The sequence below is a fragment of the Citrus clementina genome, unplaced genomic scaffold (assembly GCF_000493195.1).
Source record: "Citrus clementina cultivar Clemenules unplaced genomic scaffold, Citrus_clementina_v1.0 scaffold_9, whole genome shotgun sequence".
In the NCBI taxonomy this organism is placed as follows: domain Eukaryota; kingdom Viridiplantae; phylum Streptophyta; class Magnoliopsida; order Sapindales; family Rutaceae; genus Citrus; species Citrus x clementina.
The window spans coordinates 9,742,522-9,755,276 of record NW_006261964.1 but is presented as its reverse complement, the minus strand read 5'-3'; the positions used below and the strand labels follow the sequence as shown (position 1 = coordinate 9,755,276).

Genomic DNA, 12,755 nt, shown 5'->3' with positions numbered 1-12,755 from the left:
TCGCTATTACCGAGATCCATATGGGTGTCGATATTGTCCTGTCAGTAAATCACTACTTAGTAGGATGCTTGGGTAGATAAAGAGATTTGTTGGGTATTGTCTACTGAGTGGCTTAATTACCCTATCAGTAATAGGTCAATGTTGGTAGTATATTCAACTTGTCTGCTTTATCTTTAAGTTAATGGATTCCTATATTGTTAAAGGATGCCTAACATATTATGTTGCTATTGGAGAAAATTAGAATGAGGAGTCATTGCTTATAGCATGATTTTGTTTTCGCATGCTTAATTTTTTTTAATTATTATTGATTCCTCAGCTCTAGATATTCTTTATTAAAGATTACTTGGCAACTGTTGAAAAAGTAGAGTGGACAGCTTGGGATGATTCTAACAGACACTGTCTGGACACAATGAAATACACCATTGATAGAACAATTAGAGATAACATCCCTTCATGTGACAAGGCCAAAGATTACTTGGCAGCTGTTGGAAGATTTAAATATAAATATAAATTAATAGTTAATAAATTTAAATTTATTATCGTATTAAACAATAAAAGTTAAATGATTATATTTAAAATCTGAACAATATTTTAATGCAACACGGTCTAATCCTAATTCCATGAGTTTATTTTATATATCTTTTATTGTATTAGTGTCTATTTAGTATTACTTATCTAATGATAATAAATGTTTATTTAATCTTATAAGATCTTACTGTTTGGTTGTCTTTTTTGATACAATTTTTAAAAATTAAATAAGTTATTTTGCATTTACTAGTAAAATCTCAAATTTTAGACTTTTGGAAGTAGAGGTTGAGAAGTTTTTTTAAAATATTAAAATATCATCTATTTATTTGGCAATCTTATTTCATTATTTTCATATAATTTTATTAAACTTACCTATTAAAATAATTATATATTTTTTTATAGAAGCTCTCATTAACAACTAAACAACTAGAATTTTTTGGATAAAAATTCTACTTTTAAAAGCTCTATTAACAAAAACTCTATTTAAAAAATTATATCAAATAGAGACTTAGCCACTTTTTGAATGTAATGCAACTAGAAATTATAACCAAAATAAGAGTTAGCATAAGAACATATTTTTAATGCAATAAAATATAATATAATACAAACTTACAAATCTAAACTAGTATAAGAACAATATTTTAATCCAATACAAAACAATAAAATGCAAACTACTAAATGCACCCATAATTATTGAATGAGCCAAGTTTGCTGAGAGGATAGTAAAAAGCTTTGAGTTTCAGGCCTTTTGACTTTTGAGCCCCAAATTTCACGTTATCCAGGCCCTTTTTGGCCCAAACAGAACTTTGTTTACATAATCAATTGTTTGTGAAATGTTCACATCCCAGGAGTAACACATCCAAACAACCACTTCAATTGACTTCTCATTGTTTAGCTTTCATAGTCTCACTTCAAAAGACAGCATGGGCCTTTAATTTGTTTAAAAAAGAAAAATAAAAAAATAAAAGGGCTTGCTCTTGATTATAGAATATGATCTCGGGAGTCAAAAAGCTTTTATGTTTGCTCAGTGACACACCTCATTAAAATTTTCATTCTGCTCAATCTTGGATCACTTTCAAAACCAAGTCACAATATACAAATAAATATACCATAAGTAAATCTATGGAGTGATTGCCCTCGCCACAAGAACCATAGCCTCCTATTCTTTCCACCAATAATCATTCTTTATGTCTATTTTTCGACACATCGACACAATCACAATTTAAAGAACTTGCCAATTTTAGTATTTTAATATGTGTCCTTAAAGCACACTTCAACATTCACTCTTTCTAATTTAGTAGATGAAATACTATTAACCAATCAAATAGATTTAAATTAACCTTACAGTGAGATTGTCCTTATATTAACCCTCTTCTCAAACATAATTTAATGAATAAACAAGGGATTTTAGGTTGAGCTTATGAGGTAGTGACAGAAACAAAACGTGTATAGATTCCATAGGGGAAACTCCCAAGGCCACCACGACCCTTAAAGCAAGGGGGCTGCCAAAGCAGCGCCGTTTAGCTTTAATTTTATTTGTTTCCACCTTTATGGTCCTAAAGGTTATATTTTAATTAGCCTTTTCTCCTACATGGAACAAAATTTATTTATTTATTTTGACTTTATTCATATAAAATATTATAAATGTAATATATAAGCTTCATTTGTTACATAGTGATAGGATATTATATAGTTTGGTTTGTTAGGGAAATTAATTAGTGGGGGCAAAATTTTTGGATTCGAGTCCTCACGTGATATGGCCTCAAAATCAGGGATGTGTTGTGGGTAAAGCTACCACTCCACTCAATTCATTTTCTTTTTTACTTCCCAAAAGTCCAAATCTTCATTATTTTCTCACTTAATGTTGTAGCTTGAGACGTGAATATGCCTTGTTTTGTTTCTTTTTTCTTCTCTTTTTTATTTTTAGGATTTTTCTTCTTTTGATGATTATAGAATGTAAAAGATTGACCCACTTGTGTTTTGGCCTGTTTGTTGAAGTCGCTTACCCACGTGATTCGTTCAACTTTAGGTTGTGATCATAGTCTACATAGGCATTCAAGGAAAAATTTCATTGATACTTATGAGGTTTAGAATCGTTGAGATTATGATAGTCTTGTGGCTTTGAAATTACGGTGGTTGTAAAATACAAACTCTAGCAGTTAAGTGAAATGATGGGTATTTCATAAAATTAATTTTTTTAAGTTAGAATTTTTTTTGTTCACTAGTAGCTATAAAGTTTTAAGATTTCATTTCAAATTATATCGTATTTAACATATTATTCATTAAGTGCTTGATAAATTTAAATTAGTGAGATTTTAGCATTTTATATTTTCTAACTACAGGGTAAAAGTTGGCCCCATAGTGCTGGTCGATTGATTTTCAAGTAATTATATTTAGTTGGCTATCGTTCAAATTTTGGGAGAGGTGGGCGGTTTCAAAAATTCATTAGAAAACTTTACCATCTCTCTACTTTTTAAAAAACATAAAATGAAATAATTTTGGATTAAAAGCTTAGCTTTTAAAAAACTAAGTTGTAAGTTTTTACGAAGTATTTTAGTAGTTTGAATTTGATTAAAATCATAATTGCTAAATAATATATAATACCAAACAGAGCCTTAAGTTTCAGTCAAATCTTAAGAGAGAATAATGGTATTTACTTTCAATATTGTTGTCTTACGATATAGTATCAAGAATCTAAAATTATTTTTACATAATTAAAATTAAATAAAATAAAAATTATGATATACATAATTAAGAATATTAATAATGGTTATGATTTATATAATTAAAATTAAAATAAATAAATAGTTTATTTTATAATATTAAAGTTCTTTAAATAATGACATAATTATAATTTAAAATAATCCACTTCTAGTCAAGGACAAAGTAAATATATAAATAAGATTTTAATTTCTATTCTACACTCTTATTCTAATGTAAATAAATAAATTATTAACACTCGCACTTTCACCCCACATTCTCAATCCCTAAATTTTCACTTCAATTCAAAAAGTAAATACTACCTTATTATATAAATTATGATTAAGTTTGTCTTTTTTTTTAAAAAAAAAAACTTGATTTATATTTGTTTAATCAATCACCAATCTCAATGCTTCAATTATGTGTTACACTTTCCTTCATAATTTGAACATAGGCCTATAAGAGTAAAATTAAATCTTTAATAGAAACCTAAAATTTCTTTTATTCTCATCGTTGTCTAGTTAATTGTGCAAATTTTGAGGTGACAATGATTTTGACCAATTGGATCAATATTGACCGTTAAAACTCTAGGTGGAGCCCATTAAATTGAATGTTGTTGGTGACTCAAATAATGTAAATTAATCCTGTTGCAATATATATAAAATTGAAGATGCCATGCCAATGCAGAACTTATATTATTATGTATTAAATTTATTGATTGTCCTTAAAGTCTTAATTCTTCAGAACTTGTACTGATAAGCTTATACTTAGTTAAAAATATATAAAAATTTGGGACTATGTTTTGTAATATATATTAAATTAACATGCCATTGGATCTAATGGCGATCTGGGTCTAGCTAATTTCTCTTCTTTCGAAGGATGCTCTTTTACACACACACACACGCACACACACATAGTTTGTCAGGTCAAAAATAAAAAATAAACAAAAAATTATTTAATAAAAATACTAGCAATACCACTTCATCGGCGCGTGTGTGGACGCGTTACATGGGATTAATTAAATTAATTAAACAGTAGGGATGATAAGGTTTAATATTGTATCAATTGGTTGATGTAATTGTAATGTTGATAATTTTGAAGCCACGCTTTGTGGCGCATGCATGGCTTAACAAGCAAAACAGGCTTGCGGAATCGGCAATCAGCCATCATCTTGTGCACACACACTGTGTTTGATTAAAATTGATAATTAATTTGCACGTAAAATTTGTCAGGAGATGTCACAAATTCCCCCGTCAGACTTCTAACAGAGGCAATAGCATTTGCAAGCATTGGGGGTGTCAAATTATGTGAGCTTGTGAAGAATTAATATTTATCAATTCAATTAAGCAGATTTGGAATTGAAATTAGGGTTCGTTGTTATCATCATCCAGTGGTGGTTTAGCTAATGTCTCGTAGACCATCTTGCCATCCAATGATTGCTTCAAATTCCCAGCTGTGAGTGATGTTTGAAACTGACCAAATTCTATTGTGCAATTTGCAACTTCAACTGGCTAGCTCTATTTCTAATCCAACGAAGAGAAAGTTGTGTAAAACTAAAATTATAGGGAAAGAAGAAAAAAACATTGCTTTATTTTGCAAGGGATTGAGTTGGTTCGGTAGTGGTCTATCATAATTATATATATATATATATATATATATATATATATATATATATAGGAGGCTGTTCCAAACAGCCTCTTTTAATATTTTTTGGTTTGGCTGCACATGGTGGAGCGGCCTTTGGATTCAAATCCAAAGGCCACCAGCCACTCTCTCAGACATTGTTCCAATCCGGAATCCAGGATTGAAACAGTACTCTATATATATATTGACAAATATAAGCAAAGTGTACAGAACTAGGAGGAAAAGATAAATAGTGACACTCTGGGTTTAACTTTGTACCCATGTATTTTTAAGTGATGTAATTATCTGAATTATTCTGATACACTTTGTTGTCAAAATAATGAATTTAATTAAGTGGTCCATAAAGTAGTGATATCCTACAATTAATTTGCTAATGCACAATAAAGAATTGCTTAGCATGTTTCCTAATGAGTTTTTTTAAGGTATATTTGTGACTACCATATATGTTTTTCTCAACTTTAAGACACTAGAGTGTCTCATCTCAACTTACCAAAGCTAAATGGTGAATAAAGGGCAGTTCTTAGTTCTTGAAATTTTAATATTCTCATATTTTTAGACCCATATTTTGGTATGGATAAACCTTCCAGAAAAAGAAAAATATTCAAAAATAAATAACAAGAAAAAAAGATAAAATATCTCTATTTTTTTTTTAATCTAGTAACTCACGTATCCATTGAAACTCAAACCCAAGACTTGACCCATAAGAGTTAGGATGACCGTTCCTTACCACTAGAGCCGGACATTGACTTTGAAGTTAAATATTAAAAAAGAAAATTTTCTAAATGTTAAAAAAAGATTAAAATATATATATATATATTTATATTTAGTATAACGGCAACTCAAATCCCACGTGAGAATTATGTTTTAGGATACAGTCTACTCTCGTTTTTTAATTAATTTTTGATAAGGCTTTTATTAATATCTGCCTTAAGAATCTATGTTAAGAATATTAAAAATGATAAGTAATCAATATTATATATGTATTTAAGGAAAGCTCTTTCATAAAATAGGTTGTTTTGAATTATGTAAATGGTAAAATAACATTTATTAGCAATCTTGACATATCCCCTTAAAGCATACATTCAACCATTAAAGAGGAAAAAGAGACTGTTAATCATATTTATTCAGTATTGATAAAATTATAAATTTTTTGTTCAAACTGGTTGTATAATTGTATTAATTGAATAAAAATAGAAAATAATGAAAATAAAACATGTGTTTCATGTAAAGTTTTCTCCAATTGATCAATATAACGTTATATCAAAACGGTTTGTACAAGAAATTTGTGACCGTATCATTACTTATATGTATTACTGATGTTTAAATTTCTCTTAAATTTAATTTAATAAAATTTATTACTAAAAAAGGTTCAAAATTAATTTTCTCCTAACTTTTTCTGTAAGCTTCCAAATTGATGGATTAGTAGTAATAAATTTTGACTTTTGTACATGCAAAAAGCAAACCAAGATATTGCTAATATATAGTAGGTGCAAGCACATGTACACCTCACTAATCACAGTACATTAGAGTGACATTTCTTATTTTAAGATACCGTGCCGTTCTTGCCATAATAATAACACACAATACTTAATTGTACTCTCAATTCTTTGATCTCCTTCAATAAAAATGAAATCTAATTTTGTTCTTTGTTAATAAATTAAAATATTTGATCCAACCATTCATTTTGTAAAATGAATGGATGACAGAGAGGAGCCAAAAATTCAAACCTGGTAACTGAACCCAGAAAGCTTCAAATGAGCAAATTGAGGAAGAGAATAAGCATCCCTTGTGTCTGTTTGTGCGTTTAAAAATTATTAAAAACATACAAGCACTCACTTTGAGTTAGGGCTAGCCATCTGCTCTCATCAAACCCCTCATCACTATTAAATAATAGTTTAAACAAATCTATATTTTTTTCATTTTATTATTTACATGTACAGGAAAATATATATGAATCTTGAAAAGTCATGTCATATGGTGTCTCTCTTCTTTCTTGCGCGTGAGCCCATCTAGCAGAAACCCCATTTTATAATACTTATTAAGTATTGTGGTGGTGGTGGTGGTGGTGTTGGAGATCTCTAGGCGTTGGCTTTGTTTTTGTTTTCATTTCTTTATAATCTTTTATATTATTATTATTTTTTGTGCTTTTGCATTAACGTTACTATCAAAACTTGTTGAGAGTTTTTGAGTTGAAAGCAAGCAAGCAAGCACAAAGAAAGAGAGAAAAAACATCAAGAAACCCAATGATACAAACCCGAGAAGAAAGTTTTGGAAATTGAGGCAAATTGTCTTCAATATCAATGCCCAGCTCGAGGCAACAATCCTTCTTTTTCTTCTTCCTCTCTATCTTTTTTACCTCTGTTGTTGAGTCTCAAAACCATGAAGCTTCCGTTCTCTTTTCATGGCTACACTCCCCATTATCTTCTTCTTCTTCATTCTCTAATAACTGGAACAGTCTTGATGCCTCCCCATGTAACTGGACCTCCATTAAATGCTCTGCTCAAGGTTTTGTAACTGAGATTACAATACAGTCTGTGCCTCTTCAACTTCCAATACCAACCAATCTTTCTTCTTTTAAACATCTTCAAAAGCTTGTCATTTCTGATGCAAATCTCACTGGGAGTATCCCGTTTGATATTGGTGATTGTGTAGGACTTATAGTCCTTGACTTTAGTTCTAACAATCTTGTTGGTACTCTACCTTCAAGTCTTGGCGAGCTTCACAATCTTGAAGAGTTGATTTTGAACTCTAATCAGCTTACTGGGAAAATCCCTGTTGAGTTAAGTAACTGTAAGAGCCTCAGGAAACTCTTACTCTTTGATAATGCCTTGGCCGGGAATATACCTGCAGAGCTTGGAAGATTATCCAATCTTGAAGAGATGAGAGCTGGAGGAAACAAGGACATTGTGGGGAAGATTCCTGCTGAGCTCGGAGATTGCAGCAATATGACTGCTTTGGGATTGGCTGATACGCAAGTTTCGGGTTCATTGCCAGCTTCATTGGGTAAGCTAAGCAAACTTCAGACATTGTCTATTTACACTACAATGATCTCTGGTGAGATTCCGGCTGAAATAGGTAACTGCTCTGAGCTTGTGAGTTTGTTTTTGTATGAAAATAGTCTTTCTGGTTCGATTCCACCAGAGATTGGTAAGCTTAAAAAGCTCGAAGAATTGTTCTTGTGGCAAAATAGTCTTGTTGGTGCTATCCCAGAAGAGATTGGTAATTGTACTAGTTTGAAAATGATTGATTTTTCTTTAAATTCTCTGTCTGGGACTATACCATTGTCAATAGGAGGCCTTTCGGAGCTTGAAGAGTTTATGATTAGTGATAACAATGTGTCTGGTTCAATACCTGCGAATCTGGCCAACGCCACAAATCTTGTGCAATTGCAACTTGATACAAATCAGATTTCAGGATTGATTCCTCCAGAGATTGGGATGCTGTCAAAGCTCACTGTTTTCTTTGCTTGGCAGAACCAGCTTGACGGAAGCATTCCTTCAACTTTGGCTAGTTGTAGCAATCTCCAAGCTCTAGACTTGTCTCACAATTCACTCACTGCTAGCGTTCCTGCTGGTTTGTTCCAGCTTCAGAACCTCACAAAGCTTCTCTTGATTTCCAATGACATTTCGGGGTCCATACCTCCAGAAATTGGCAATTGCAGCTCACTTGTGCGGTTAAGGCTTGGAAATAATCGCATTGCTGGTTTGATTCCTAGAGAAATTGGGGGTTTGAAGACTCTAAACTTTCTTGATTTATCTAGCAATCGCCTTTCAGGGTCGGTTCCGGATGAGATTGGTGATTGTACAGAGTTGCAAATGATAGACCTTAGCCATAACACTCTGCAGGGTTCCCTGCCTAATTCTTTGTCATCTCTCTCTGGGCTACAAGTTCTTGATGTTTCGGATAATCGATTTTCCGGTCAAATACCAGCGAGCTTGGGGCGTCTTGTGTCATTGAACAAGATCATTCTGTCGAAGAATCTGTTTTCTGGACCCATACCATCATCACTTGGCCTCTGTTCAAGTCTTCAGCTGCTTGATCTTAGCAGCAATCAGCTCACTGGTAGTGTGCCGATGGAACTTGGTCAAATAGAAGCCCTTGAAATAGCTCTCAACCTCAGTTGTAATGGACTCACTGGGCCGATACCAGCTCAAATTTCTGCTCTAAATAAGCTCTCCATTCTAGACCTTTCCCATAACAAGCTTGAGGGGAATTTGAATCCGCTGGCACAGCTTGATAATCTTGTATCTCTCAACATCTCCTACAATAAATTCACAGGTTATCTTCCTGACAACAAGCTCTTTAGACAGTTGTCGCCAACAGACCTAGCAGGAAATGAAGGCCTTTGTTCTTCGAGAAAGGACTCGTGTTTCTTGAGTAATGATGGCAAGGCAGGACTTGCAAGCAATGAAAATGATGTGCGGAGGTCAAGGAAACTTAAAGTAGCCATTGCGTTGTTGATCACCCTGACGGTGGCAATGGCGATCATGGGGACTTTGGCATTAATTCGAGCACGAAGGGCTATGAAAGATGATGATGATTCTGAGTTGGGAGACTCGTGGCCATGGCAATTCACTCCATTCCAGAAGCTGAATTTCTCAGTAGAGCAAGTCTTGAAATGCCTAGTTGATGCCAATGTGATAGGCAAAGGATGTTCTGGGATTGTTTATCGTGCTGATATGGACAATGGTGAAGTTATTGCTGTAAAGAAGCTTTGGCCAACAACAATGGCTGCAGCTAACGGATGTAGTGATGAGAAATCTGGGGTTCGGGATTCCTTCTCAGCAGAGATAAAAACGCTTGGCTCAATTCGACACAAGAATATCGTTAGGTTCTTGGGTTGTTGTTGGAATCGAAATAATAGATTGCTCATGTATGACTATATGCCTAATGGGAGCTTGGGCAGTCTCCTTCATGAGAGAACAGGGAATGCATTGGAATGGGAGTTGAGGTACCAAATTTTGCTTGGAGCAGCTCAAGGCCTTGCTTACTTGCACCATGACTGTGTCCCTCCCATAGTTCACAGGGACATTAAAGCCAATAACATTCTCATTGGCCTTGAATTTGAGCCTTATATTGCTGACTTTGGCCTAGCCAAGCTTGTTGATGATGGTGATTTTGCTCGATCCTCGAACACAGTTGCTGGTTCCTATGGATATATTGCTCCCGGTAAGCATCTTTTGATTCATGCCCTAGTTCAATATCCATTTACTTTATTTTGTCTGTGGCTTTGTTATTCCATTACTACTTGTTAATCAATAACATGTTTAATCTTATACTATGCTCCCACTATAGCTACTTATCAATCTTCAACTAACATTTATTGTTCTATTCAGAGTATGGTTACATGATGAAGATCACAGAGAAAAGCGACGTTTACAGCTATGGGGTTGTAGTGCTTGAAGTCCTGACAGGGAAGCAACCAATTGATCCAACAATACCTGATGGATCCCATGTTGTAGATTGGGTGAGACAGAAGAAGGGAATTCAAGTCCTCGATCCAAGTCTTCTATCTCGACCAGAGTCAGAAATTGATGAAATGCTGCAGGCATTAGGCGTAGCCTTATTGTGTGTAAATGCATCTCCTGATGAGAGACCGACAATGAAAGATGTTGCGGCGATGCTCAAAGAAATAAAACACGAAAGAGAGGAGTATGCAAAGGTTGACATGCTCCTCAAGGGATCACCAGCAGCTGCTAATGTTCAAGAAAATAAGAACTCAAGTGGAGTTCTAGCGACATCTTCATCTAAACCTGCGGCAACTCTGCATCCAAAAAGCAACAACACAAGCTTCTCTGCCTCCTCACTATTCTATTCATCTTCCTCTGGTAGCAGAATTGGTTTCAAATAATTATTTTAAATAGTTTCAACTAAGTAGAAATGAAGTTTTGTTTTATCACCAGCTTCTTCAATTACAAATCTCTTTTGGGTACTTTTGATGTAAAGAAGAAAATGTTGTTAGACCCTATTTCTTATATCTTAATGCATGACAACACACATAGCCAATAGTTGCAAGGTTGGCATTTGCAGTACTTGAAAAATTTTCACATCCCATTTTCAATATTTGCAAGCAATTCATTCAAATGAAATGAGAGCATATTTAAGATGGACAGTAACAATCTAGTAAAAAGAACCCAAAAAGGTTTGTGACAAGATAATTCAGAGTGAAAGAAGTCATATTGATTTTACTTATCAAATTCCATGGGGGGCTGGGAGACCATTGACTAGTGGAGTTTTGGCTGTATCACTTTTTACAATTCCCAAGTTGGTAATGACTAATGAGTGTAAAAGAATTGATTCCCAATTTGCATTTCATGTTCACTCATCTTTTCAAAGATCCGAGACTGCAGTGATTCTTTCTTTACAAAAGTACTGCACTTTCTGATCCTAAAGGTCACAGTACTGTTGTTAACAAATTATGCAAGTGTCTATAATAATAAGTTTCACTATAACCTGTAGGTAACAATATTGTAGTTGGACTTGGACCCTTAATTTATCTTCTTTCACTTACATTATTGAAGCCCAAGATTCAAGATGAAGCAAAACAATAGATTCCAAAATTCACAACAGCTAGCCGCTGACTAGCTCAGGTTTTGGTGCTGCAGAGTTTTTTGATGTTTCACTTGACCATCACATGAAGCAAAATCATGGATCTGCATGCATGCACTTCTTGTTGAAGGATTGTTTTGTGGTATTGACTAGGAGGACACTTTTTTCTGTCTTACTTTTGTACTTTCCCATACAAGAATCTGAGCACTACTCTACAAAGTACCATTTCTAATCGTCTTCCAAAAATCAACACTTCTAAAGTTAAAGACCACCACTATCAATGGTCAGGTCTCCCTAATTTATATTTAATGTAATTTACAATTATTAAAAATAAACCACGTGGCCCCGCTTGCATATTATTTATTTTTGTATTATTTTTATTAGTTGTATTTCTTTTAAAGAAGTATTAGTTGTAATTTACAATAAATATAAGTTATAAATTGCCCTATCAGTATCATACACACGAGAATTACAGACCATACAACAGCAAAGCCAATCAACAAGAGCGACATAACTTCATGTAAATTTTATTAAAAGTTTACTAGTAATATTACTGTTTATTTATTGTGTTAGCTGTTACGGAATTACTGGAAAATTGTTGGGTATAAATAATTTTATAATGTCTGATTACTAATGACCAAGCTTGGAAAAGAACTCCAAATTGGAGCATCAAAAGTTTGCCCTTTTATTTTTTATTTTTTATTTTAATTGGATACGATCTACCGCTACTACAATTCGAAGTCTATCAAAATTTAAATGTATACGCTTGTAGTATAGCTCAAAAGTCTATTAAAACTAATAAAAAAAAAATATTTGCACTAACATTTTGAAGAGATAGATAAGTCGAGTGTTAATCTAATCCAAGATTCTAAACTTTATTAAAGTCCGGAAAAATATTAAATCATACAATTTAATAGTATGATGTAATTATTCTATTAAATCATGCGATTTAATAGCTTTTATAGTCATTACACTATTAAACTAATTTTTTTCTATACTTTAACAAATCTAAAATCTTGAATTGAAACATTTCTATATATAACTCTATCCAAATTTAAAATATGATAAAAATATTTGAGCTTCTATACACACAGAGGCACAAACTTATATTGTCAATAGTTGAGGGCATGAGCCGCTTGCGGTGCCCACAATTGGTCGAGACCTTAGTGGCAAACGTTAGCCTTGTTGGAGGAACATTAAGCCTGTAATTTTGGTTTAAAATTGTAGAAAAATGGTAAAGATAGAGAAACACGAGAGAAAGACGAGAGAAAGTGGGCTGAGTAGAGAGAGAAAATAAAATTATCTCATTTCCCTCATTTTTCTCTCGTTTTTCC

At 33.0% G+C, this 12,755-nt stretch overlaps 1 protein-coding gene across 1 annotated transcript; it reads left to right on the top strand.

Moving 5' to 3' along the window:
* The first annotated feature begins 7,117 nt into the window (after window positions 1–7,117).
* LOC18032123 (receptor-like protein kinase 2) lies at window positions 7,118–10,860 on the top strand. The gene is made up of 2 exons (XM_006420501.2): window positions 7,118–10,041; window positions 10,209–10,860. The coding sequence occupies exons 1-2, from the start codon at window positions 7,173–7,175 to the stop codon at window positions 10,721–10,723; spliced, it is 3,384 nt and encodes a 1,127-aa protein (XP_006420564.1). The 5' UTR covers window positions 7,118–7,172; the 3' UTR covers window positions 10,724–10,860.
* The last annotated feature ends 1,895 nt before the right edge of the window (window positions 10,861–12,755 follow it).